The 27,034-nt window shown below is 54.0% G+C and overlaps 9 protein-coding genes across 9 annotated transcripts; 4 read left to right on the top strand and 5 right to left on the bottom strand.

Moving 5' to 3' along the window:
- Positions 1 to 574: 574 nt before the first annotated feature.
- Positions 575 to 1,713, bottom strand: V2A60_005156 (methylenetetrahydrofolate dehydrogenase (NAD(+)); the record flags this gene model as incomplete). The annotated part of the gene is made up of 3 exons (XM_083256469.1): positions 575 to 655; positions 712 to 1,444; positions 1,511 to 1,713. 3 exons carry the CDS (start codon positions 1,711 to 1,713, stop codon positions 575 to 577), a joined length of 1,017 nt encoding a protein of 338 aa, XP_083112595.1.
- Positions 1,714 to 3,662: 1,949 nt separating this feature from the next.
- Positions 3,663 to 5,284, top strand: V2A60_005157 (major facilitator superfamily domain-containing protein; the record flags this gene model as incomplete). Its single annotated transcript, XM_083256470.1, has 2 exons — positions 3,663 to 3,817; positions 3,883 to 5,284. The coding sequence occupies 2 exons, from the start codon at positions 3,663 to 3,665 to the stop codon at positions 5,282 to 5,284; spliced, it is 1,557 nt and encodes a 518-aa protein (XP_083112596.1).
- Positions 5,285 to 6,501: 1,217 nt separating this feature from the next.
- On the bottom strand, positions 6,502 to 7,360 carry V2A60_005158 (GPI anchored serine-threonine rich family protein; the record flags this gene model as incomplete). Its single annotated transcript, XM_083256471.1, has 2 exons — positions 6,502 to 7,040; positions 7,117 to 7,360. 2 exons carry the CDS (start codon positions 7,358 to 7,360, stop codon positions 6,502 to 6,504), a joined length of 783 nt encoding a protein of 260 aa, XP_083112597.1.
- A 3,181-nt stretch (positions 7,361 to 10,541) lies between these two features.
- On the bottom strand, positions 10,542 to 12,092 carry V2A60_005159 (WD40-repeat-containing domain protein; the record flags this gene model as incomplete). The annotated part of the gene is made up of 2 exons (XM_083256472.1): positions 10,542 to 11,088; positions 11,167 to 12,092. 2 exons carry the CDS (start codon positions 12,090 to 12,092, stop codon positions 10,542 to 10,544), a joined length of 1,473 nt encoding a protein of 490 aa, XP_083112598.1.
- A 728-nt stretch (positions 12,093 to 12,820) lies between these two features.
- On the bottom strand, positions 12,821 to 16,168 carry V2A60_005160 (Hsp70 family protein; the record flags this gene model as incomplete). Its single annotated transcript, XM_083256473.1, has 9 exons — positions 12,821 to 13,159; positions 13,209 to 13,467; positions 13,557 to 13,660; positions 13,729 to 13,831; positions 13,884 to 14,133; positions 14,187 to 14,253; positions 14,333 to 14,350; positions 14,410 to 14,992; positions 16,074 to 16,168. The coding sequence occupies 9 exons, from the start codon at positions 16,166 to 16,168 to the stop codon at positions 12,821 to 12,823; spliced, it is 1,818 nt and encodes a 605-aa protein (XP_083112599.1).
- A 292-nt stretch (positions 16,169 to 16,460) lies between these two features.
- Positions 16,461 to 16,808, top strand: V2A60_005161 (uncharacterized protein; the record flags this gene model as incomplete). Its single annotated transcript, XM_083256474.1, has 1 exon — positions 16,461 to 16,808. One exon carries the CDS (start codon positions 16,461 to 16,463, stop codon positions 16,806 to 16,808), a length of 348 nt encoding a protein of 115 aa, XP_083112600.1.
- A 5,115-nt stretch (positions 16,809 to 21,923) lies between these two features.
- On the top strand, positions 21,924 to 22,931 carry V2A60_005162 (uncharacterized protein; the record flags this gene model as incomplete). The annotated part of the gene is made up of 1 exon (XM_083256475.1): positions 21,924 to 22,931. The coding sequence occupies one exon, from the start codon at positions 21,924 to 21,926 to the stop codon at positions 22,929 to 22,931; it is 1,008 nt and encodes a 335-aa protein (XP_083112601.1).
- A 1,112-nt stretch (positions 22,932 to 24,043) lies between these two features.
- On the top strand, positions 24,044 to 24,742 carry V2A60_005163 (uncharacterized protein; the record flags this gene model as incomplete). The annotated part of the gene is made up of 2 exons (XM_083256476.1): positions 24,044 to 24,133; positions 24,212 to 24,742. The coding sequence occupies 2 exons, from the start codon at positions 24,044 to 24,046 to the stop codon at positions 24,740 to 24,742; spliced, it is 621 nt and encodes a 206-aa protein (XP_083112602.1).
- Positions 24,743 to 25,268: 526 nt separating this feature from the next.
- On the bottom strand, positions 25,269 to 26,095 carry V2A60_005164 (cytidine deaminase; the record flags this gene model as incomplete). Its single annotated transcript, XM_083256477.1, has 3 exons — positions 25,269 to 25,328; positions 25,399 to 25,480; positions 25,677 to 26,095. The coding sequence occupies 3 exons, from the start codon at positions 26,093 to 26,095 to the stop codon at positions 25,269 to 25,271; spliced, it is 561 nt and encodes a 186-aa protein (XP_083112603.1).
- Positions 26,096 to 27,034: the final 939 nt, after the last annotated feature.

Raw genomic sequence — 27,034 nt, forward strand, 5'->3', positions numbered from 1 at the left:
GATACTCATACTCATACATATAAACGTAGGTGGACGGTACGGAGTAGATTGCTGCCCATTGTTGTCCTGGAGCAGACTCGACTGCAGCACATTCGTACAACACACCTAAACATTCTGTATCCATCATCCTGGATGGCTTGCCGACCGATGCTACCGAGTACCGGTAGAAGCTGCTCCGTGCGCTGCCACGCCACTCGCTTCCATTTCTTCATTACGTTTCAAACGCAAGACGCCACATCGCCATCCCATGTATTCTGCGGAACGTCACGCCATGGACCGGAACATAGGAAGGATTTTTGTTTTTTTTTTTTAAAAAAAAAAGGAAATTTTCTAATGAGGATGTTCTGTTTGCGAAACTTATCCAATTCAGTGGCATGTGGGCTGTCATGCTTTTACTTTTTGGCCCCTTTTCAATGCAAAACGGATCCAGCTCCAACAGGTATCAAAATGAAGTGTGCAGGCACCGCAAAAATGTGCAGTACTATCTAATATCTAATCAATGCAATGACTTTTGTGTCTCTCACATCCCCCACGTCCACTGCGCACTGCGCCTGGCGCATTGTCAGTTGTTGATCTAATCATCCTTGAAGGCATCCTGTCTAGCCTGCACCGTGCCCTCATCAGAGCCCTTGGGAGGCCGGTTGGCGATAAGGCGCTACCACAGTTAGCTACTCGATTCGTGCCAGTGTCGAATTTGGAGGGTTCACTCACAACAAGGTTGCGCAGAAGTATAGCAATTGTCACCTTGCCGACAGAGGGCACGTAAATGGACGCCTTCTCCTTGATGGCCGGGCCGTCAAAGTTTTTAAACGATGAGAAATTGATGCACACGGCGCCCTCGCGAATCAGCTCCGTCGGCACCTTGAACGACTCGACGGGAACGCCGCCGATGACGACGTCGCTCATCGGCAGGCACTCGGCGAGGCCCCATCCCTCCTTATCCTCGACCTTGTGGCGGGGGTTCTTGATGCCCTGGCCGCGCGTGAAGAGCTGCACGCCCGTCACGTCGACCGAGTAGACGGTCGCGCCGTCGTTGGCCAGCAGCGCCGCCAGAGGCCGCCCGTTGACCTCGGAGCGGTTGATGACGGTGATGGTCTTGCCAAACAGCCGGTTGCCCGTCGCCAGGATCGGGTTGTAGATCTGCAGGTACTCGAGGATCTTGACGACGGCCAGCGGCGTGCACGGCAGGATCGACTTCTTGGTGTTGGCGGGCGCGTCAATGAAGCGGACGTTGTGGTACATGTTTTGCAGGTGCTGGTGGCGCAGGCCCTCGACGTCCTTGCCGAGATCGACCGTCTCCTGCACATACTTGTCGTGCGTCGGGTTCTTGTGGAAGATGGGGTAGTACACGATGGTGCCGTCGACGTTGACGTCCTCGTTGGCCTTCATGATTTCCTCCTCGAGGAGATCCTTGTCGACGGTGCGCAGGTCAAATTCGAAACCGCTACAATCGGATAGACACCGTTAGAGATCCTCAAGCTGCAAACATGAATCGGCGATGCTGACTCACTTCTCTTCGCAGGTCTTTTTGGACCACTGTGCGTACATGACGGCGGCGGGGTCATCATTGGCGAGGAACGCGGCGAGGGTGGGTTTGCGGTGACTGTCACCGAGGACCTTTGCGAGAGTATCCTTGACCTCTTGCAGGTATCCCTTAGAGATGGTCTCGGCGGTAATGACCCGGCAGGTCTTGGGGGTCGTCTGGGTAGCCATCTCAAACGTTTTCGGCGGGGTGCCGGTGTCGCTCAACAGGATGTCGTGTACGGTTCTGAAAAACGGTTCTGAGCGACGGAAGGATGACGCGCAACGACGTCAAGCAATGGGACTCTACTGAGAAGTCACTGAGAAGTCACTGCAGAAAAGACCACAAAACGCAAGAAGCTGTATCTCCTCTCTTGCGGATGGAGGGGCAGAATCGCCAAGTTGCGCAATAAAAAAAAATTGAGCCGCAAACAACGTCTCCAGGGACGGGCTGCCCCTCCTACTACTTTGGGCCTAGCCCAGTGTCCCAATAATTACATCGCTCGAGCCCTGTACGCGGCTACGAAGCAAACGCGACCAAGGAAAAGAAAAAGGGGGAATTGACAGGTCCTATATACATGTCCGATCAAGTGTCTCTAATTTCACTTTGGACCATACCGTGATGGGATGTTGCAGTCTCTCTACAGATGCGGGCGCACAGTGTATCAGCAAGTACCCACCGGATCTGGCATGCCGTGATGGTAACCCACCGTCGGGCCCGACCAACCGTCGCCCTGTGGTGCCAAATGCAATCAAACCGCAGCAGTTGCAAAAGACAACTTTGGTTTCGTGTCGCAACCTCGCTTCAATATGTTCGAAGTGCTGCTAAACTTCAACAATTGCGCAAATACAGCTGCGCTCTTGTTTGTTGACTTTATTGGCCGTATGTCAAGATATAACTTCAAGCGCGAGGTCCCTTTTTGAGCCGCACTCATGCTGTAGCTAGCTGCAACTGGGAAGTCGTGACAACTTTGCGATAAGCCAGCTTTTTGAACCCTGCAGGAGAAAAGAGAGATTTCAAATCCGTCTCGGTTGTCCATTAACGCCCTTGTCGTATCTAAAGGCGCATTTCGTTATCAAAGCGTTGTCGAACCACTCACGTCCGTTTCCATCGTCGTCATCGCCGTCATCGCAACGCGAAAGTCGAGAAACAGCCAAAACGCCGTCAGGTTCAGAACGCTCCGCGGAGATGACAGTTCAGAGATAGAGAAGACGAGTTCACTTGATCGGCTCGGCTCCTCCTTTATACTATTTACTGCTCCTTATCATCCTTAGTGCCGTGGCCGCCCAGTCAGTGGGCCCAAACGTTGATAAGCCGACGCTGCTATCAATACTGCCCTGCCATCCGTCTCAGGCACGACGGCTAGGTTTATCTCGACCTGGGGTTTGGTCCAATTGGATGCTGTCTATTTCGTCTGGAAAGGTCTGGGGAGAGGGAGGCTCAGCCGCGAGCCCTCGCCACGGGGGAGCCACAGGGAAGGGCCAGGATGAGACAAGCCGAGACTCGGGTGTGAAGACGGCCCAGGCGGACTATTTCGCTTGATAACGACATGGCTGCATGTGAAGAATGAAAATCTTTGGAGAGCGTAGTTTTGTTACGAGCATTGATGATGGGAAGTAACCGTATTTTGGCAGTCGTGGAGGGAATGGTCTGCTCGGCATAGAGAATCAGGAATAGCCAGACACCTCGGCACAACACGTCTATCCAAGCATGCACCCAAAACGGGTCGATATAGAAATGTTTACTCAACTTGGGCTTTTGCGCACAGTACAGACGTTTCCTGATGGCCTGATAGCAGGCATCGGCCACACCCCGGATGCGCCAACAAGACAAACAAGCCAAACAAGATAACAGCGCCGTCTCCGCCACGCCAATCTGCCAGCCGATAGATTAGCCTCGAGACGCCTGCTACTTACACAGGCTTGTGGTATAGTGTCCATGCATGGCGCCGTAAGGGATGGTTCGGGGGTGTGGCGACGAATCAAGCTGCTGGTTATCAAGCACCTGTCTCGGCCTCTGAGCCTGACGAGTATAATACAAGACGACACTCGCAGACACAATGCTAGATAGGTCTCCTCTCATGCTCTACATAGCTAAACCATCGAGTGCTTAGTATACCTGCATAGAATCTCTTTGTACAATGCCTCGATTTAGCTTCTCCGCCCTCTGGGCAGCGCCTGAGGTGTGTCCTGTGAGCAAAAAGGCACGCAGCATCCCGGTCCTCAACCCCGTCAACATGTACGGGCGAGTGTTTTTCTTTTCCTGGATGGGCTTCATGCTCGCATTCTGGGCCTGGTATGTGTATCCGTCGTCCTCACCCGAAAACATCCTCGCCCGGCGTCTAACTCTGCCTGTTTCAGGTACACCTTTCCGCCGCTCCTCACGGTCACCATCAAGAAGGACCTGCACCTCACCGACGCGCAGGTCGCCAACTCCAACATTGTGTCCCTTGTGGCGACGCTGATACTGCGGTTCGCCACGGGCCCGCTGTGCGACCAGTTTGGCGCGCGCCGCGTCTTCCTCGGGCTGCTGCTGCTGGGGTGCCTCCCCGTCGGGCTGGCGCCGCTGGTGCGCACCGCCGGCGGCCTGTACGCGGCGCGCTTCTTCCTCGGCGTCCTGGGCGCCACGTTTGTGCCGTGCCAGGTGTGGTGCACGGGCTTCTTCGACAAGAACGTCGTCGGCAGCGCCAACGCCCTCGCCGGCGGCTGGGGCAACGCCGGCGGCGGCATCACCTACTTCATCATGCCCGCCGTCTTCGACTCGCTCGTCGCGCGGCAGGGGCTCAGCCCGTCGGCGGCGTGGCGCGTCACGTTCGTCGTGCCCCTAGCGTGCCTGGTCGCGTGCGGCCTGGGCATGCTGCTGCTCTGCCCGGACTCGCCCGTGGGGCGCTGGGACGAGCGCGACGAGCGCGTCCGCGAGAACCTGCGCAGTCTCCAGGTGGGCGCCGCCGCCGGCAGCAGCACTGACACGGGCCTCGCGACGCCGACGGACACGCACGGCTCCTCGTCGGACGAGGAAAAGGGCAAGCTGCCGCTGCCGGGCGCGCCGGGCGGCCTCTCGCACCAGCAGGCCGTGGACATTGCCGAGGGCGAGGTCGTCGTCGAGCCTCGCCTCCGGGACACGCTGGCGATCCTGCTGTCGCCGCAGACGGCGTTCCACGTGGCGACGTACGCGTGCTCGTTTGGGGGCGAGCTGGCCATCAACTCGGTGCTGGGCTCCTACTACAAGCACAACTTCCCGCAGCTGTCGCAGACGGCGGCCAGCAACCGCGCCGCCGTGTTCGGCTTCCTCAACGTGGCGACGCGGCCGCTCGGCGGCGTCGTCGCCGACGCGCTGTACCGGCGCAGCGGGCGCAGCGGGCGCGGCCTGTGGTGCAAGAAGGCGTGGGTCACGACGTGCGGCGTCCTCGCCGGCGCGCTGCTCGTCGTCGTCGGCCGCGTGGACCCGTCGGCGGCGCGCGGCTTCGGCCCCGGCGCGCTGCTGGCCCTGGTCACGGTCGCGGCCGTCTTCCTCGAGGCGGGCAACGGCGCCAACTTTGCGCTCGTGCCGCACGTCCACCCCGCGGCCAACGGCGTCGTGTCGGGCGTCACGGGCGCGGGCGGCAACCTGGGCGGCGTGCTGTTCGCCGTCGTCTTCCGCTTCGTGGACCACGGCCGCGGCTACGCCAAGGCGCTCTGGATCATCGGCGTGCTGCACATTGCGCTCAACCTGGCCGTGTGCTGGATCTCGCCGCTGCCGAGGGGCCAGGTGGGAGGGCGGTGATTGAGTCCCCGGCGGGATGCTGCATTGAGAGTCATGACGGCCAGAAACGCTTTAAGCCCGTGCCATTTTTTGTTCGTGTTCTGTTTTTGTGGAAAAAAATAGAAAAAAAAAGTATATAATGCCGTTTCAATATGTCCTAGTTTCAAAACCGCGATGGTTAAGCGTAAAGCGTCTAAGCTGCCGAAGCGACGCAATGCGCGTGCTACCTCCGACACGGAGAAAGGAATGCTGGGTAATGCAGACAAAGTCAAAATGATGTATGAATCTCGTCACACTCCTCCTTACCCACCCACCTGGGTATCGGGCGGCCGAGAGTTCACATTGTTGGCCTTGGCTACTGACGCAAGGGCAATTCCAGTGGCGGCGCCTACTCCGCAGAGACGCGCCGACATTCCAGGACTCGTGTGTGATAAACAATGATCTTATTGTTTCTCGCTAGTAATGACGTACGAGCCAGTCTACAGTTTATGATGGAGGGGTTGAAAACGATGAAGAGAAAAAGGAAAAAGAAAAAAAAGAAAAGAAAAAGAAAAAAAAAAGGGTTCGTCAATTTTAGGGTCATTCTGCACAAGTACTACATGCCGTCCAAAATTTGAGGCTACTTAATCCGCATGTAAAGAGAAGAACAATTACGACGGCCAGTGTTCATCAGCATCTCGCGTCTACTTTCGTGTCTCACTCGGAAAGGTGTGAGGAGTTTCCGCAGTCAACGGCTGGTGAACCCTTGTCTCACATTCCATAGGGCCGAAAGCTGCAGAGCTGTCTCACCTGCGGCTCAGTCCGCCAAGAGCATGGAGGTGGAACAGGGCACGCCGGTCATTGCCTGATTCGAGGAGTCACCAATGGAGAAGTAAGAGCGAAGAAAAAGGTACATGTAGATTCAATTACGGCCGATCCTAAGCTGACACGACGCGCCGTCTCGTAGAGAGCCGACGCGGCATCCATTACCAGTAACCCTCGCAGCGCGGGGTGAAACAATGGCGGCGCGTTCGGCCACGACTGCAACGTTTCCTCTCCCTAAACATTAGAAGAACTCTTGATCCCAAACGAGGGATTGGTTGCCGGACATGTAGGGCCAAGCCAAAGACAATTTCTGGGACTGGCCAACAGCAACCGCATGTCCCATATATACGTAGCAATGTACTATTAAGATGGCGAAAAATCAGATGAAACCCAAAGAAACCATATCAAAATCGTGGCATAGAGTCCAGCACCATTTACAGGGCAAACAGGCCAGCGGCGATGAGACCGAGAGCGGCAATGGGGCCGGCGGCACGACCAGCTGCGTTGGTAGACTTGACGGGAGCAGGAGGGTTGCTCTGGGTGGAGGACTGGCTGGAGGACTGGCTGGTGGTGAGACTGGTGGAGTTGGCCTTGGTAGCGCAATTGACGCTGCTGCTGCTGCCGTGCTTGTCGCCGGGGGCAGTGGTGGCCGAAGTGCCGGCGGACGAGGTGGTGGCGCCCGAAGCAGCAGAGGTGGTGATCGCAGCAGAAGTGGCGGAAGTAGCAGCAGAAGAAGAAGCAGAGGCGGAGGAGCTCTTGCCGCCCTGGGACGGAGTCTGGGTGGCGGTGCCGGCGTTGGTGTCGGAGCTGCTTCCGGAGCTGCTGCTACCCTCGGCCTTGACGATCTGGAAAGGCTGGGAGTACTGGACAATGCTTTCGTCGCGCTCCAAGACGAAGCGGAGGCCGTAGGTAGCGTCATCGCCGAGGGAGGAGGCAACATCCCAGCTCCACTTGGAGTCGCCGTTATCGACGGCTGCGATGCCAGTTAGCGACCATGATGCAATTGATGAGCGCGACAATTTGGGGGTTTGAAAAAAGAAATGACTAACTGGCGAGCTTCTCGTTCTTGACAACAAGGGTGTTGGGGTCCTTGCCGCCCAGGAGCTGAATGTAGACGCGGTCCGCTTGATAAGACTGGGGGGTCTTCCAGCGTACGGTGTATGGCTTGCCGGCCGGGACCTTTTCGCCCTTTTCGGGGGTATTGATGCTGTCAAAGTCTGCGGTCGGGTCAGTGGCCACGGCGGCAAGGGCGGCCGAGGCGAAAGCCAGGACGGTAGCCAGGGTGAAGCGCATCTTGATCTCGTTGACGCTAGGAGGCGGAGAGAGAGAGAGGAAGGGGTTGGTGAGAAGGAGTGCAGAAAAACCGACGGGTGTCGGGGTTATATATGTTGGAGCGGTGTGTAAAGAGTGACTACGGTTAGAAGAACCGTTGGATTGCTGAGAGTCGCGATTGAGGAGGGAGCGTGTGTGTGGTCGTTTGTGGGAGGAAAAAGAGGAGGATTAAGAAGTAGAGGCGAGAAAGGCAGCATCAAGTAGAAAATCAGACACGAGGCGAACCGCCGTGCAAGTGGGCCATGGGTCGCATACTGACACTGGGCTTATAATTAATGAGCCAATGCGCCCAGCCAAAGCGTACGTAGGCAGGTAGGCTGTCGACATTGGACATTCCACTTGCATCAGATGGGCAGGCTGGACTACGGAGTACGGGAGGACTCATTAACGACTTTCCGGGAAGCTAATAATAAGGCACACCCACTTTTTGGGAAAAAAAGGTGGGAAAGGTGCAGAAACTAAACAGGGGACCGAGTAGTCTGTAGATCCACCACCAACTAATTAGCTCAGACAAAAGCTGGTCAAGGCGAAGATGAGGGGGTGTTAGCATGGAGAAGGCAAGCATGCAAGCAACAAGAGGGCAAGGGTACTCGGTAAGGAGGCATGGAGGGTGTGGTTGAGATGAGAGACACAGAGACGGAGAGACAGGAAAGACAGAGGCAACAAACGCAAACTAACAAGAGGGGGGGATCATGAAGCCTCAGCCATGCGGCCATGCCAGTCTGAGAACCCCTTGTCGTCATTGGGTACTCGGGAGTGAGGACTGAGTATGGACGGCAAGCTGGTGGCCATGTGGCGTCGTGGCGGCATCAGGAACAATAATAGAATTGTGTTTTTTTTTTCCTTCTTTCTTTTTTTTTGGCGTTAAAAATCAGGCTCTCTCTCTCTCTGGTTGGCTTGGAGGAGCCCGCCCACCAATATTATATCCACAACATCAGCTTTCCGGCGCCAGGGGTATTTTGTAAACTGTAGCCAACAAGAGGTGAGCAGCAACGCCAGAGGGGGGAAGAGGGGGGGGCTTGGAGGGTTACAATGCCTGAATGCCTGGCCTGACTAGTACAGATTGGACAGGGTGGACCAAGTCCACATTTGGATTCTTCGACCAGAGCGCTACAATATTCTACATTCGGAACAAGAGGGAGAGAAGAGCGAAGAAAAAAAAAATTGAACTCGACCAAACGGTTGTGTGGCTGGCCCATCAAGGCAGGTTGTTAAGCTGCAGCCTGCTTTCTCGATGATGACTCTAGATGGATGGCTACACTTGTGAGTTGTCCACCCACTCACGTTTTTCCTCTTTTTTCTTCTTTTTTCCTTTTTTCCATCAAGATGACTTCACTCATTCAGAATCGCATCGCAACTGCCGCTTCCCCCCCGTCTGCCCTGCAAATGTCCTCGCGTTTCAGCCGTTCAGCCCGCCCAACCGTCATGGGCCCTCTACTACTTAATCCGTACTCCGTACTTCGTACTTGCTGGCTCCAAGTACGAGGCACTTACTTACCTACTATTAAGTATATGCCTACCTTGGTAGGTAGGTAAGTACTTGGGTCAGCACCCAACCAAAGAGTACTCCGTACCTGACGATCACTGTTCGAACCGCTGTCCACTATTCCTTTGCCCCTTGCCTTGTATTATCGAAAATTCCCACTTCTTCATTCAAATCTTGTCTATTTAACTCTCGTATCGCACATTTTTGACTCTCGTATCCTGTCATGTCCTGTTTTCACATTGCACGTCACTCTTATTCGCCCACCACCCGGCCTTGACTCGAACACACCCAACCCTTTGAACCTGGTGCCTGCACCGCAATCCCTGCGCCAAGAAATCTTTGCCGACTCGTGAGTCGTGACACCGATGGTGGGATGCAGCATACTCTGGGCTTCTGGACCTCTGGACCTCTGGACCTCTCTCTCCTTCGTCTCATGCGATTTCCCCCTTTTTTTTCCCACAACTTGTGCCTAGCTGACTCAAAAATCGCCCTATGCATTAGGCAGGGTCGTGCTTCCACGGCCTTGACGTTCCGCACTTGGTAACATGCGAGAGATCGATGCATACAGCCAAAACTCTGTCAAAAAACATTGCTGTAAAACCACGTGCTTCTCTTACCCTGCTGAAACAACTACTCCAAGTACTTGTAAACATGACTTTTCAGGGCAGCGTATGATGAGCAAGCTGGATCGGCGCGGCTGAACTTCTTTTTGCTTTTGCCTTCCGTATAATGCCGGCCATTTCAGCCAAGGAAATTGCCCTTTCTCATGCACAACTGCCGTTGTCAAGGCTAAATACACAAAGACATCTAGTAATCACCACTCGGCCAGAAGCTCCGTGCAGTAGCTAGTCATTCATGTCCACGGACAGTGTCAGAGTTATAACTACTGGTACTTGGTACTGTCCAGCCTGCTTCGAATGGCTATAATAAGTAGTATTGGACTAGGAGTACTGAGTATGAGTAGTCTCCCTTGGATGACGGAACGGGCAATATAATCAATACAGTGCTAGCCTCCCAGACGAAATGAGCATCGCAAGGAGAACCCACAGCACGTTGGTTGCCAACGGCATCAATCTTGCATGTAAATGAATGCCAACAGCCCAACAGCCGCTCTCGTCACTGGGCCGCGTCACGCCAAAGGCGGCCTCCAAGGTTGGCTCGATGAGCTCCGTGCCCTTCATCAGCTCTGTGGCCCGGCTCTCCCACTTGACGAGTTGCCCTGGGACGAGGGCTGCCGACAGCCGCAGGTGCAACTCTTGCAGCTAGAGCAGCCCTGTTTGGCCGTCATCAGAGGCAGTTAGTTTAACGGGTGACGGCGCCTCTGATCCCGCCGCATCTCGGGCTCGCCGCTCCATGTCGCATTGATGGCAATGTAACGGGAATATGACCGAGTGGCAAGGACGGCAGTGGCTTTGGTCATCTCTGGGACTCGACATAAGTGCGGATATCTCAAAGACATGGTGTGTTTGTGTGAATTTTGGTAGCCTGTTGTTTGCACCTCTAATGAGGAAAAGTATCATGCAATAACCGGATTCTAAGCGTGCGACGAATGAACCTGACAAACGCCTATCAATGTGCCGAGTACGCCGGTTCAAGCCAAAAGAAAAATAACAAAAAAAAAAACTGAAAGAAACAAGGCGGAACTTCATAAACTCGTTACATGTCCATCTTGGTGTCTTCTTGCCTGATAGGAAGCACCCCCGACAACTCTTCTCCATTCGCTGGCAGCGCACTGTGCGTAATACCGTTGGGCAGCGTGCCATTCGTCTCCGCGACGGCCCTGCCTTGTTGACCGACGTGACGATAGACCCGTATCGTGTGGTCTTGCCCCGCGCTCACCATGGTGTCGCCGTGGACGTCGACCCAGAAGCAGACGCCCTCCTTGTGGCCCTGCACCCGCTGCAGCACGTTCTTGCTGATGACGTCCCAGAGCACGATGTCGCCGTCCTCGCTGGCCGACGCGACGAACGGGGACCCGTCCAGCACGCCAAAGCACCCGCCCACCGCAAACTTTTCGTTCTTGTGCCCCTGGTACGTCTTCTTGACGCTGCCCGCCACGTAGTCCCACAGCCGGATGCAGTTGTCCAGGTTGAAGGCGAGCACGAACCGGCCGTTGGGCGAGAAGCACACGTTGGCCACCGCCGGGTTGTCCTCGTGCACGAGCGTTCGTAGGCACTGGCCGGTTCCCGAGTCCCATATGCGACTGTACAACGAACGCTTCATGTTAGCCCGTCTTCTGCAAAGACAGCATACCAAAGTCACGTAATTCCGCCAAACTCACATGAGGCCGTCTGTCGAACAGCTCGCCACCAGCGTCCCGTCCGGCGAAAAGTCTATCCCGCTCACCGGGTCGCTGTGCGCCGGCAGGCTTCTCATCAGCCGCCCCGCGCGCACGTCCCACAGGAACACGGCCTCGTCGTAGGACCCGCTCGCGATGATGTTGCCCTTGGGCGAGAACGCCAGGCAGTGCACGTAGTTGTGATGCCCGCGCAGCGGCGCCATGTCCGCGCCGCCCCCGCCGCCTGCCAGCGACTTGCGCGCCGTCGACTTGGGCCGCCCCGTCACCCTGTCCCACAGCCGGATCGCCTTGTCGTCGGAGCCGCTCGCCAGCGTGTTGCTGTCGGGCGCCCACGCCACGCAGCTGACGCCCGCCATGTGCCCGACCAGCGTGTCGAGGTGCGCGCCCGTCGCCGCGTCCCAGATCTTGACCGTCGCGTCCGCGCTCGCCGACGCGATGAACCGCCCGTCCGGCGAGATGCGCGCCTGCGACACGGGCTTGCCGTGCCCGTGCAGCGCCAGCCGCGCCTTGTAGTTGGGCCTCAGCGGCCCGCGGCGCGGCGAGGGCGGCGTCGTCGGCTGCGGCTGCGGCTCCTGCGGCGTCGTCGGCACGGGCTTTGGGGAGAAGGATTCGGTCCGCGTTCGGTCCGACGACGTGGATGCCGGTGACCGCCGCCGCGCGGGTCGTCGCGGGGACGGCGACTCGGACCGTGTGCTGGAGCCCGAGCTAGAGGCTGATACGGCGCGCCGCCTTCGTCCCGCGGGTGATCGCGACGAGTCCCTAGCCTTGGAATAGTAGTCGCTGCTGTCTCCGCGATCGGGCCCTCGTCTCGACGCGTTGGGCGAGCGGTCGCTCGGGGACTGTGCGTCGCGCATCCGACGCCGCTTGTGAGGCGGTGTCGCGCCAGGTGTGTCGTCGGCCGGAGCCATAGCCAGCGGGATATACGGGGTGTTGTGCGGGAGTCGTTGCTTAAAGGACAAAGCGACAAGTGTTTGGAGGTTTCGCGGCATCTGAAGGTCTAGAAAATAATTATGGGTCGGCGTCCAGGGGACCGTAGCAACAAGGAGATTTGGTATTGCGTGTTGGCACTGCCAAAAAGTGATTCAGAGATCTGAGGAAAACAAAATAAAGTAGCTCTATTGCACGTTCTCTAGAGATTGCAAAAGTTATTTCACAATTATTTCGAGAGGTGAAGTATTATTTGTCAAGCAGGCGCTCTTACGACTACCCTCTGTCACCTCGGTCTCCAGGCACTTTACAGCACTGGGCAACTTTTTACACAAGGTAGCAAATGTTGATATTTGATTGTTTCAAGCTATACAACTCGATGACGAAAGCTCCAATAAGAATTTAGAGTAGTCATTGAAAACTTGTCGCCGATTTGCTAGCTCCAGGCAAGCAAAAAGGGAGTCAGTAATACCCAATCTAAAATTAAAGCCAGATCCTTGTCAGCCAGAATCCTCGTCAGAGTCATTCTGGAGAGAATTTGCGGAAGCCCAAGCTCTTGTAAAAATATCAGATGCGGAAAGAGGGGGGGGGGGGGGGGGGGGGGGGGGGGGGAGTTGTCTGTCAACGGCGTTGCTACCAAAAAAACAACCTCCAAGCCAGAGAGAGAAGCGAGAGAGATTTGCGAAGCTGTATATCGACTCTTCTTTCTCTATACCGTGTATTCAATCCTCAGCTCTCCATCTCCAACCTTTTTAGGCCCATGATACACGTCGATCTTGAGATTTGCAGCGTCAATCTTCACCTGAATTCTGTATCGCAGCACATGGTACGCGCCTCCCTCCTCGTTGTAAGCCAACTTGAGTTTTCTCAGGTCGACTCTTTGCTTCCATTTGATCACACACAGTTTTTTTACATCGACAGTCATGCGCGAGGGCGGTTCATCCAGAGTTGTGTAGAACAGCTCTTCCTCGACGCTCGTATCATGTTCATTCGTAAAAGTGCGTGTGAAGTAGTATGTCGAGCTTGATGCAACGTCGACAGAGTCTCCCTGGGCTTTTTATCAGACATAGTATGGATAACATGACGGGTATAGATACCTTCTTCACAATGTATATCATTTGATTAGCAGCTCTTGCGACGCCCATGTCGTCGTCCCAGATGTAGTCTTCTTCTTCGTGGACCTTTGAATCCCAGAGAGCTTGGAAGTTGAACCCCAGACTTACTCGTGCAATTCGAGACTGCACGACAAAGTGGTCATCGTTTGCGCCGCTGGCGCTTCCCTTTTGAGTAACTCTCTTGGCCCGGTTGCGGCTAGTTAGGGCATGCCTGACGGCGCCTCGACAGACCGCCGCCCATCTACGTCTCAATTAGATCAAGCTACCATGAGACATAGAGAAATGGAAGATGAATCAGGTAGTGAGAGCTGGAAAACCCCGTCAACTTACGCCTGGTCAGTTGGGGGGTTAAGAATGGTAGTGTTGGGGTGGAGTTCAGTCAGCTTGTTGAATAGATACTGACAGCATCCAAAGCCTCCCACCAGAATGATGAACTGATTCCTAGAGTTAGCGCTGAAATAACGGGTCCTCATTGGGGTTTTTTCTTTTAGACAGAAATCACCTTTGGATACGGCAAATTTTGTTCCTGGGTGGCATTAATTTGTCGTTGCACTAATCCGCAGCATTTGTCTACCACAGGATCGAAGACTTTGCAGAGATCAGACCTAAAAGATGTTAGCAGTGTATCTCAAGAAACGTTGCGTGAGAAAAATCTACCGTTCTAAAGTAATCTTCATGAGGCGCTTTCGCTTACCCGTCGCTCCGCCTGACACGTATCCGTCAGGGACTTCAGGGCGAAACACTCGGTCGTTCCCAGAAAACTGCGATTTGATACCGGTTTCCCATTTCTCTTTCATGAACGCTCTTCTGTCCTCAAAATCCAGGTTCAGCCAGCTAGAGTCGCCGAGTTTCTCGGCAATCAGGTTCTCAAAGTGATGGTCGACAAATATGCCACCACAGAGCCCGCCTGTATGGAATTCGCATTAGCGACGACCGCCTTTGAGAGTGTGGTAGACGAACCTTCACCAACAACACACTCTCGCAGCTGAAAGGTCTTTGGACTTGTAATTTGATAGGTGATCAGATCCTGTGCGCAAACGCCTTAGTACAAAACGTAGCAAGGGAACCTTGAAACTTGCCACAGTCCCTCCACCGGCATCACAGACAACAATCGTGTCGCCCTCCTGTATCAGACGTGTCAACTCGGTCTTGCCTGCACAAATATTTGCTGGCGTCGGAATACCTGAATATCAGGTCGAGGGCTGAATCCCGCCAATACTGCCAGAGCTGCTGCCTCGGGCTCCGAAGCGAACTCCAGTGTCGGGGCTCGCAGCAGTACGCTGGTAGTCTGGAGCATACCTGCAAGTTCAGCAGCGCGTTTCATTCTGTCTTGGGCATAGTGTGGCCATATAGCTGGTATGGTCATGACAATCCGAATCTTGCAGCTGCCGACCTCGCCTGCGCCCAGGGCCCGAGTAATACGAGCCGTGCAAAAGCTCCATAGCGAGCTCAGGTAGCAAGCGACGAGTTCTACTGGGTCTTTCCTCAGACGCCTCATGCGTTTCTCGGCCTCCTTAAGCTGAGAACATTGAGAAATATCTTTTGGGACGTCTTTTTTATCAAGAAGCAGGAGTTTGAACCACCGTATTTCGTCCTTGTCCGGCGAAATGTTGTAGCCCCATGGCGTCGTCTCGTTGATGTCGCCGTATTGCAAGAGAGTAGGACATTTCTGGCGATCAGAGCACTGATTGTACTCAGAGTCCCAGGAAGTAATGACATTGATCACGTCCTGATCTTTTGTGGTCGCCCACGCGGCGCCGCTGAAGCTGTCGTGAGAAGGTATGTTAGCAGAAGCCGGGGAAATTGAGCTTTTCCAACTTGCGTAGTTCCAAAGTCGATGCCTACAATTATCGTAGAGGATATGATTCTAGCTCAAGTGGTTGTGTACCGTAAGCGTCTGGATAAAAGAGTCTTGTCGTAGTGCGTGACGTTTAGGCCTCGTCTTAGCAGGTCCGAGTTTGGTGGGTGGAAGAAGAGGATTCAGTACCGCGTCTTGATTGTTCTTGTCAAATTGGATTACTGAGCTGCATTTTTCTGTAGCTTCAGGTTTCCGAGGTCGATGCTAAATGGAGTTCAGATGCCTCTCATTTCGAAGAGTCGACGATTTCTGAACTAATGCATGCAGTTCAAATGCCTCTCACTTTGGAGAGGTGATGGTCTACAATACAACACCAGATTCGTCCAGTTACAAAAAGGTAGCTCAGATTCAAATTATCTATCTCGCATCGCATCTTATTTGTCTGGAGCGTCTTTTCGTTTCATAGTTTCTGTCTCGCTTACGAAATCTCCAAAGACTATCAAGTATCATAATATGCCGACCAAAAAGAGACTCGTTAGTGATTCGGAGGAGACTATAGTGGTAGCAAATAAGCGCGCAAGAAATCGAGCTCCACGAGTGAAAGGAGTCAACTATGATATCATCGAAGATGGAGACTTTAACCCCATGTCTACAGACACTGAAAGCCAGTCTTATACCAGAAGCCATCGTCGTCTCGTACCAGGCCACGAAAGTTCAAGTCTCGGCGATCGGAGCAAGCATCGAAGAACACCGACCTGCCAAAGACAAGCTCAAAGATCGAAGTGCATCTCTGTAAAAGAGATTTGTCAGAAAATTCTCACGAATCTGGGGAGGATCTGCTGGGTCGACTGGTGGAGAGAGTGCTCGAAGGTTTCGACAAACGAATCGCCACTTTGCAGGAGCTGCACAACGAAGAGATTGAAGTCTTGAAGAAGGAACTATGGAAGTCTCAAGAGAGAGTCAGTTTGACGAGTAACAAAGTTGCAGATGACACAATCAAGGCCCGGTGGAACGAGTTAAGTTTCAACGTGCGAAATCTTGTAACCTACTGTCGATGCATGAGAGCAGAGGCAACGACGATGTTCTGGAAGTATTGCGATTCCAGCTTCCAGAGGTTTCCCTCGAAAGGGTACCCGAGTCGCATCACAGAGAATTACTGGAGATATTCTTAGAGGCCTTTATCTGGCACCTTGTACACAAGGCTATATTCCTTGGCCAAGGCAGCCAGTGGAAGAGCGGTTTGGTGGAAATTCTCCAGACGCTGAAGCCAGAGATATTGGGTAAGCGAGCAGGACCTTGATATTTTGGACGGCAATGTTAACGAGAGCATCTCAGGGGGGAGCAATGATCCCGCAGAGGTGGCCGAGCTTGCCTGTTGGCTATCTGAAGGGAGCGGGGTCGCTTTACTCCAGGCCGACAGGGCGTCCCAGGCGAAAATGATTGACAAAATCGCAGTGATACTCCTCGCCATGTTTCCCGAAGAAACCGAGTTGGAATTGAAGCCGAAAGTACAAGCCGAGGCGACGGTGATGATTCGACACGCCACGCAGCTCCTGGCCACGCTCATGTCCTCGAAGGCACTTCTCATACCCGCCTGGCCGGCTCCGACACCGACTTGCGACAGTTGGCGGCTCGAGGATTTCGAGCTGAGATATTTGACCGACGATACGACAGAAGATAGGTCGCTGGTTATCAGACCTTCTCTGACAAAGTTTGGCAATGCCGATGGAGAGAACCACAACCTTTCTACGACGCTTTTCAAACCAGTGCTCCTCTTTTATTAAGTGGAAGATCATTGCCAAAGTCTTCTTTTTTTTCTCGCTTTTTTTGGCAGTTTTTTGTCCTCTTCCTCGCGACGGTTGGTGTTTGCTGCGGTGCACTTATTTCCGAGGCGATGGCTGGGTAACTTATAAGATACGGCCACTTTCAATGTGCCATGCCCCAAAATATGAATTGAGTTGGGCGCGGCGCTCGCCATGGTCTAGCAGATTAGATACGCCCAAAATGAAGCTCTTAATGAAAGTCGATACAGCGCTTTCGAAATTCGCAGATGAGAGCTTTGTAAGCGGCAAATTACGCAAAAAAAATCCATTCTCCCTTGTTTCTTTCTAATCTCGGTCATGATTCACAGAGTCCATCATCATTGTATTGGCTAGTGGAGTGCGTTGCAAATTGCAGCGCGGAACTATGTACAAACTGCATTGAACGATTGCGGAGTGCTGGTTGTCGTAAACATCTGACCAGAATGCAGCACACAGGTAGCTCAGCATCCGGCAGGTATTGACTGCTGCCACTCTACTCTCTATGCCATTCTCATCTGAATTATATAAGATGAAATGCTCCATATCCATGTATGAATTGGGGTTGCAAAACAATCGTCCCAGGCAGTTTTGCCCGATGCCCAGAAACGAGGTAGCGTTTCCAGCAGCAAGGCCGGGCCACAGTCGATAGGAGGCGCGCCGCACATTTTCTTGACCAAGCCAACTATTGCGGTATGGTCTTGCGCGGTTCCATCGTGGCAGGCAGCGCCCAGTACGGCCAGCGGCCAGCACATCCTGCCAGGAGGCGACGGGACCAAGCCTCGCTCTCCGAAGAAAATAGTGTTCCAGAGCACCTTGCGGTAATGGATACGTGCGGCACTGATACCCCCACTATCACCGGAGCTTTCTAGGATAGCATGCTGTGCAAAGGGTCGGGACAATGGAGGGGGAAGAGAAAGCAAGGCATACAGCACGGTCGCAAGTTTAAATGCCAAGGCGTACACTGGGGCAATTTCGGATATTGGCAATGAATACGTTTCAACCCAGTCGTCGGGCGAAAACTCAAGAACATTAAGGGCAATGAGTTCTGCCGTAGGTACAAGACCAAGCTTAGGAGCGCCTGCGGCCAAGGCAGCACGCAGACGTGTTATGCGGCGTATTGCGATGAAGAGACTGCTGGGGCAGGGTAGAGAATGGCAGAAAGAAAAGACATATATGGCAAGGCATTGCTCGTCTGTCCAGTCATATAGCTCAGAGATTTGGTCGGTAGAAGCGCTCGTTGTATTGGCCATGGTCGCAGTGCTAGTTGGGGGATGAGAAAAGGAATCTCTTCGCCATCAACGAGGCTGGCCTGGGTTCATCATAGATACTTACAGGAGGACGAAATGGAGTGCCTGCCGCGCAGCATGAAGATTTGGGGAGTCTAGAATGGTTTGGACGCCACCATAATGCTGTACAAGAGCCAAGAAGCCCCGCGTGTGAGACCGCCAGGGTAGTTCTACGATGGCGAGCTGGGGGAAGGATAGTGGTAAGTACGAATGCATCGGACAGACAGGGGGTGGCAGAGATATATGGCATACCCCAACACAAATAAAATCAATGACTCGAAAGAGCGTAACTTGTATGGGGGAGCGGCTGTTGATATCCTGGTTCAAGAGCATGATGGAATGACCCATATAAGCATAAAAATTGCGCCAGAGCGTTTGGGTGCCGGGCACAGTGTGCTGTCGTGTCAAGGCGGAATTTTCATGACAAAGGGCGGATAGACGGTGCGACATTTGAAGCATAATGAAGGCAGACGGTGGTTTTGTTTTCCACGTATGGAGACGCGGTTCCAACCTCTCTTCGTACGGCTTGCCGGTGAGCAGTCGGGTGGACTGTGGACAAACACAGGTGGCGTCTAGGGATTGGATGTCAATCTTTTGTTTGAGGGATAGAACTGACTTTTTGAAAGCGTGGCAAAATGCAATAGACGTACAATACCGTATCGCTTGCATGATATCTGAGTCTATCGCGGGCTGTTGTTCAAGCGGCGCAGAACTAAGTGCCATTATCGAATCCATACGCGACTCGGGCTGGTACCGAGCAGGCGGCCGCCACACAAGCGAGTACTGACAAGGGATGCCAAGGGCAAGACAGCGTTTGCATATTGGTTGTGTCTCATCGCACTTGACATGTCGACCTCTGCCGCGGGAGAAGAACGAACAAGGAAAAGAAAAATCAGCCGTCGGGAGAACAAGAGCGTATGGCGTGGACCAACCGGCAGGTAAGGCAGCCTGTACGGACTCTGGGAGCCCATCGTTTCTGGCGTGGGGGCTTTTGGGGCGATGACATTTCCTTGGCTCGATGGCATGGCCAATATGGAAAGCCAAATAAAGAAACTGGGGAAGAAGAGAGTTGGGTAGCTCCAGCGAATGGGCGATCTGGCCATTACAATTTGGATGTCGATGATGCCTACGGAAGTGGCCTTGGTGTTTGTGTTGAAGTGGGGTTGGTCGAGAAGGTGGATAGGCTAGTGGGGTGATGGTGCGGGGGCAGCCGGCGGGCGGGGTTCTGGAGAAGGTCAAGATGGGCAAAACAGTGCCAACTATACTGAGTAGCCACAAGGGAGCGAGCCTCCAGGGTATCGACACCTTGACTACTATCAGTATGTAGATAATTTCCAGCCAGGAATGGCAGCATATAAGTGTAGAGAACGAATGAGGAAGATAGAAAAGTTTTAAGTAGGTAAGCCAGTCAAGCTGTATTAAGCTAGAAGATGGGACAGGAAGAGACGGCATGTCAGCGGAATTGAAAGGGCAATAGAAGATGAAGAACTCCGGGAAGATGACTACCATATCTCGGCCAAGTAATCCATTGCATTAATCTGACCTGACAGCATTACTCAAGAAACAGGACTGAAAGGGGAGTGTGGCGCCGGGATTGACTCGCAGGCGAACAGGTACCAAGTGGTTCCAAGGAGAAACCAACCGGCACACATTATCAGTGCATGGAGTCCTGACTACCCAAGTTTAACTTGCTAAAAATCATATCCGAATAGCAAGCATTGCGATTGGGCACCCCATGAGCACCGCGAAAATACCTTGTGTTGTTGTTGAGTATGTAATATGTGTTATAGCGCTTGAGAACGTATTTTGGGCTATCCTCATAACGGTGGGTGGGTAGGTAGCGCGCTGGACACAGCCACAACGGTGGCGGGCGGCCAGTAAGCCAAGCTCCGATGGATTCGATTGCACCAGCCAGAAAGCTAATCAAGTTAAATCAACTAATGTACGTAATCCGTATCTAGGTGTGGCATCCTTTCCCTTTGTGCATACAGACGTGCATGCTGATGTGTAATATTGATTGTTTTCCCTTGGTGGTCAAGTGGTCAACATGTATCGGTATACAAAGCCATCTGCACATGGACCTGCGGTGAGTCCGCCGGTGACTGGCTGGTTGGTTGCGCCAGGGCGCAGGTGTGACAGCTCCAGGGCCAATCCGGGCCCAGCTGCGCGATTGATAGGACAGCATGGCATCTTGAACCCGGTACCTGGTGTGCGCGAGGGTAGTACTATGGCACCCGCCACGGAGCTTCCCAAGACTCACCCGCTTCTAAGTATTTATGTCTGTGGTCTGTCAAGAGAGCGAGCCGTCTCGAGTCAGGTGGGCTACCACCACGTACCGCCAGCTCCAACATTGAACTGCTAGTGTAGGGCGCGCCGGCCGCGGGACGAGGCCCGAGCAGACGACGGGAACAAGTAATAGTACATTGTTGGTATTCGGGAGCCGATTTTTTTTCGTTTCCCATCACCATAAACTTACTGATGCACGAGGCGCTGACTAGCTGACCGACTTTGAATAAGACCTTTTGTTATTGTTTACTCGGCTTGTCCGGCCAAAGGGTTGCATTAACGGGCTGACAGGAATGCAACGGGGGCAGACAAAAGGGTCCAGCGGGAGCTGCATTCACTGCTGCCACTGCACCAGTAATGACCAGTAATGCAGCCCACTCCAGCTTGCGCGGAAATCAGTGGACGACTCGGTGCGAATAGGCTCAGATACCGCCAGAAATCTGGGGGTTCATAGTGGGTTCTCTCGGGGGTCGGCTTGAAGGGTGCTTGAGGGCTTCGTGGGCGGCCCGACTGGTACTTATAGGGACTGACTGGTAAAGGTACTGACTATAGGTAGGTAACGTGTAGTACATTAGTAGGTACCTACGCATTACTTGGGCTGCTTACCAACACCGCCTACTGATGTGCCTAGGTACCCGCTGATTTACCTAAGTAGTTGCCCTACTTAATAAGTAGGTAGGTAGGTAGTAATAAGGTAAGTAGGCCGGTAGGTACCGACCACTCAAGGAACTTACCTGTACTTACCTACCTCCCTCACAGGGTACCTCTGAGTATAGTACTTGGGTATATACCATTCCCCGGCTCATCATGTACCTCTCAACTTGACTCGTCTCGCCCTTGCCCTTTTCCTTCTTCAAAACTGCAAACTTCATCGGCTTCCTCAGGCTCTGCAGGCCCCCTGCGGCCTCGACTTTTTGTCTCCCTTTTTGCCCTTTCCACTACGGCATTCCCCGACCGTTCAAATCCCACGGTCTCCCTCTCTCTCTCTCTGCCCTCTGTCCTCTGTCCTCCGCCCTGTGCTGTACTTAGCCTCCGCCCTCCCAAAACACCAAACGACCCCGAGCCCACGACAAACAATCAAAAAGAGGGGGCACTAGCCTTCAGACAGCCGCCTTCCAACGGCTTGACCCGTCGTGTCCTATTCTCGCCTTGCCTCGCCTCGCGTTGCCTATGTAGGCTCTGCAGTCTACGATTTGCTTGACGACGCTGCCGGATTGCCTGCCTGGTACGTCTCTGGTCTGGGCGCTACCGTCACTTTGGGGCGTCGCACACGTCCTCGTCTCGCTGTCTCATCCCGCCTCCCGCCTGACTGTCACCACCCCCGGTTTGCCGTCGAGCGTGTCTCACACGGTGCAATCCTCGTTCCGACCCTCTCGCCTGCTGTGCCAGAGTTGTTGTGCCTGGCCCTGCACTGCCTCTGTTGCACCCAAAGTTTCCCTTCCGCTTCAACTTCCACGGCCTCGAACCAACTGTCCTTCCTCAGCGCACCGGCTGTTGCCGCTGATAGCCCTCTGCCTCCGCAACCATGGAGCCCGTTCCAGAGACGGAGCGCATGGAGGAGTTTCGTCCCTCGCCGCTGCCGACTTTGCATCTCGGAACCTCTCCTTATGACTCCTCGCTCGACCTCAACATCATAAAAAAGCCCGTCGCAACTCGACGCAGCACCGACCCTACTCCATCCAGTTACTCCTCCAGTTACTACTCCAGCTACTCTGCCAACCACTCCTCCTCTGCCTCCTGGACTCCCTCGCCCACCGCTATACCCTTCCGTCCACGCACCGCCTCTCCGCTCTCCCACTCACACACGCGCTCATTGTCCGCCACTAGCATAGCATCTGCTCCCTCCATGTCCCGGACAAGGTCTCTACCTGGAGTCAATGGGTCTGGTCACATCCTCCTCTCCCCTCAACTGCGTCCCGCCAGTCCTTCTGAACGCAGCCGCCTGCGGACCCCGCGAAAATCGTCCGACGAAGCCTTCCCGCCCATGTCACCCGTGAGAACTACAGTTCTAGAACCAGAACGGCGGTCTTCGGAACGTAGCGTCTCGCCTAGTCTGAGATCCTCGTCTGGCTCCTCCACGCGCTACCGCCGAACTTCCTCGCCGTTCCAGAATATGCCGCCTCCCACTATCAGCTCCTACCCAGCTTTACCAACGACTCCTTCCTCTACCGCGTCCTCACCTTTATACAGGGGCTATGATAGCTACGGCGGAAGTCTTTCCTCCATGCCATCCACACCAACTTCTGCAAGGTCACGAAGCCCGAGTATCTCGAGCCTGGAAACCATTCCTGATTCTCCAGACGCTGAAGAAGCAGCTCTCGAGGCCGAACGACAAGCACAGTTGCAGGCAGCTGCCAACGAAGCCGCAGAAGGCAGCGACTCGTCATCTGACTCCAAGGGACGAAGCAGTCTTGACACTCCGAGCCGCGGTCGAACCATGACCTTTGGGCCCCGAGACAAACGCAAGCGATGGAGTGTATGTGGTGCTGAGCGGCGGAGTGATTTGGACCTTGAGACCATCTGGGAAGATTGACCTCGTCGGCCGTGGCTTGAGTTTACTCGTTAACATGATGCATGATGTTTTTGCTTTCCAACCCTTTCTGGCGCACAAGGGGGTCCGAGTCTTTTACGATTAGCTGAGCGGGTCTATTTGCTTCATTTTTTCAAGTCGCATTTCTTTTTCGTATTTTTTTCATGTCGAAATGGTTTTCTGTTTACGTTGGGACGTTGGTGCGAGCAGTCCACTTCCCTTGAATGATTGATTTGATACCCTTTTTTATGCCTCGCGGTTTTGTTATGCCAGCACAACGCCCTGTCGATGAGGCACCGTTTTCATACTGAGCCAACAGCCAGCTTGTGCAATTGACTAGTCTATTGAATACACAAGTTCTGGATGCACTTTTCTGAGATAAAGATAGCGTTTTGCTACCAAGGATTTTACCTGCAGCTACAAACCGTATTCTGCGCCCCAAATGTTCGTAATGGTGGATTGTGGTGCTATCGTTCCCATTGCTCAACGTCTGCTGCTAGTAGTACTTGGCATATTCATCGAGAAACGTGCGCCCTCTCCCTTGGCTTACCAATGGCTCATTGCATGCCGGCTAGACCACGCCCCTTGCGTTGGCTTCTCATGCCTACCGACACTACGACCGAAGATCTAGACACTTCCCAATTAGGAAAGATGTCTTGAACTGCTCGCCCTTTTGCGAATCTTTGTGCCTGGGCCGCATCCGAATCAAAGACACAAAGACTATATTGACTACTAGTGCTGTGTAGTGCTATTCTGCCCTTGCTGCCCATCCAAAGATGGAACAAATGGACCTCGCCGGCAGTCATGAACGGGACTGCGGTATAAAGGACCGCCCGCCGTCTCATCCGGCAGAGGCATGCTTGGCATCTAGCAATACAGCAGAATAATATATACATGCATGCACGCAGGAAGCTCGCGGACTGAACATTACTGAGATACAGACCAACAGCCATTTCCGCCTCTCGCTCTGCATAGTAACCTGATTGTTGCCAGAAGAGACCGTCATCACCTTGTCGCACCACTTCGAATCGTTCCCTTCTGCTTCCTCTTGTTGTCCCGCTCTTCCTCGCAAGCTCGCAGACACACACCAAACACCACATACCTGTCAGTCACAAATGCGTTGTCGCCGAGACCTATTGGCCGGCGCGGGCTTTCTGGCCTTTCGCGCCGTTCAGGCCGCACCCCGCGCCGTTCCGATTGACACTGTAAGTAATCTGTCACCTACTGCCATTTCCAGCCCTCCCCCCCCTTCCTCCTCCCTCAAGCGCTGACACGCGCGCAAGCCTGATGCCAGCCGGTACGGCAACCACGCTCCTGCGCATGCCGACTCCCCCGCCGCCGACTCCTCGTCATCCTTGTCCATTGGCGCCGTGGTGCCGTTCGGGACGGAGCGTCCGCCCAGCTTCCGGGCCGCCCGGGAGGTCGCTGCCTGCCCGGCACCCATGCTCTACGTCGCAACCATCACCGTGGACGTGACCGTCTACGTTACGCCGTCACCCACCCAGACGCCGCCCCCGCCGTGCCCCGAGTTCTCGTCCCAGCACGCCACAACGCCGTCCGTCGAGGGCGACGCGGCACCGGCCCAGACGGGCACGGCTGCTGCCGAGGTGGTGACCGCGTCGGCGCCGCCCAGCCTGACCGTCATTCCCGAGGAAACACCTACTTCTACGCCGACGCCGACGGAGGAAGCGTCCGACTGCGACGAGAGCTCGACCCTCAGCCGGATCGAGGCCGTCACCACCGCCGTCGCACCTCAGTCGACCGATTGTGACGACAATACGCTTGATGTGCTCGAATCGACGACTCCAGAGTAAGGACGAGGTGCGTCTACTGCGAACTGGTGGGCAAGACCTGCTACGGTTGGTTTGACGCCGCTTTTTAATTTTCTTCATGGCCAAATTTTCATAATTTATTTATTACTTCTTCTTCCTCCTCTTCTTCTTCTTTTGCTACCCTTCACTGCAGAGATGGGAAACCGTACGAAAGCCCTTCTATTCTGCCAAGGAACTCAATCGGCGGCACTGACCAAATTTCAAAATCTATACAACCCAAGTGGCTGGGAAGGGAGATCAGGAGGATATCGGCTACTTATTGACATTGGTCTCAAATAGTACATATCAGAATCCGCTGTAATGGCGAACACATGGTGCGTTGCCTTGGCTGGCCACAATGAAGCCATTCTCAATACACATATCCTATTTTTTTTTAAATTCATTTCTGAAGATGCGCCGCATGACGTTGGGACTCAAACTTCGCCAACCATTCGTACTCCTCAACACCTCGCCTCCGTGATACTACCTCACACAACAAATCATCGACATCCGAAACATGACAATGTGCTCATGTGCCAGGAGCGCCGGGCGGAGGCAGCTTGTCCGGGCCAAAGGACATTGGCAGAATCTAAAGATTGAGTGTTAGCATCACGCAGTGCCTCCCCTCCCTGCAAACAAGAATGCCGGATCGGACGTACCTCTTCCACCGTCATCACGACATAGTCTTCATTCTTGTCAAACATGATGATGGGCATGTCACCCAGACAAAACTCTCGGATCCTGCAAAAAGCGTTCCGCATTAGCATTTTCCCCCTTTTCCCCGCGGAGTTGCCCGCACTCCCACAGGGCCAAAAATCAGCTACCCCGCGCCGCGCCCCCTCATCATCAAAAGGAAACCCCCGAGGGCAAAGTAGAGAGATGAGCAAAAAATGAAAAATAAAATAAAAAATATAAATATAAAAGAAAGAACACATACGCCTGTCTGCACATTCCGCACGGGCTGGCCGGGGGCGAAATATCCGTCGCCACCGCCAGCGCCTTGAACTTGGTGATGCCCTGTGCCGCCGCGGCGCCGAGCCCGACGCGCTCCGCGCACACGCCGACCGGGTAGCTCGCATTCTCCACGTTGCAGCCTTTGATGATGACGGCCGCGGCGCCGCCGTCTGCGTCTGCGTCTGCTGCTGCCGGAGGAGGAGGAGGAGGAGGAGGAGAGAGGGGCAGCAGGGCAGCGCCGACGCGGAACTTGCTGTACGGACAGTAGGCCACGTTCTTGGCCTCGACGGCCCCGGCGCGCAGGGCGTCAAACTCGGCGCGGGTCAGGCCGTGTGCGGCGCAGGTGGCCGAGACGACGGTGTCGTCCTTGCCGGCGAGAATGGGCGGTTCGGGGAGAGGCATTTTTGGCGTAGTATTATGGCCCTGGAGTTCAAGACGGAAGATACAGGGAGACGAGTAGATGTGAAAGAAGCTCTAGGTGTGTGGGGAGAAAGCTTGGGAATGATGCGACAGTGTGTTAACGCCTATTATACCACCACGCCTTTGCCGTTTTTCCGCACGGCGCGCGCCACGTGAGAAATGCCACATGCAATAAGAGTCGAAAAATTTCACACTACTTGGCATGAATAAGCCATCTACTCGTAATGTTCAACTGCATGGAAGATCGGCGAGGTTATTCGTAGTCGATCGAATCCTGTCGACGGTTGGCCTAGCCTCGTGAGAGCCGACACGTTTGACAAGCCGCTAATAATTCCTTGACCTCTGGCGGGCGACAGATGCTTCGACTGAAAAGGTCGAGTAAGCGGCCTACAGATAGGTTGCGTTCTCGTCCAACTTGCCAGTCCTAAAATTCGAGCATCACTCACTGAAAAGTCTACCAATGGTGGTATGTAGGGGCACTGAATTGATAATGAAAAATATGTATATATTTAATAGTTCAATCTAGGGTCTAGTCTGTCCCTTGTTATGCCTATTCCCCCGCTGAGGCTATCATCCCCGGAGGCGCATAACAATGAGCATTAGTGCATATCAATATAGTCGATAGTTTGTACCAATTTATAAGAGTGGACAGTGTGCTCGTCTCTAATTGCATATAATGTCATTGGGGCGCTTTGCCGCTAAAGGAATCCATTCTGTTGACTGTTGACTGTTGAGCCAGTCTCCAACAGGGGCTCATCATGATTGACGAGACACCAGCCCCGTCCTCTAGCTGGTGATGATTAATTGACCGAAAGATAGTTCTCTGGGCCATTTCATATTCTTGTAGCCTATGCGCTTCTTGCATGTTGCGAAAAGGCTTGTGATTGGGCTTTGTCTCATGTGCTGAGTACTTGAGATAGA

Source organism: Cordyceps javanica, chromosome 3, assembly GCF_051103115.1.
Source record: "Cordyceps javanica chromosome 3, complete sequence".
Lineage (NCBI taxonomy): Eukaryota > Fungi > Ascomycota > Sordariomycetes > Hypocreales > Cordycipitaceae > Cordyceps > Cordyceps javanica.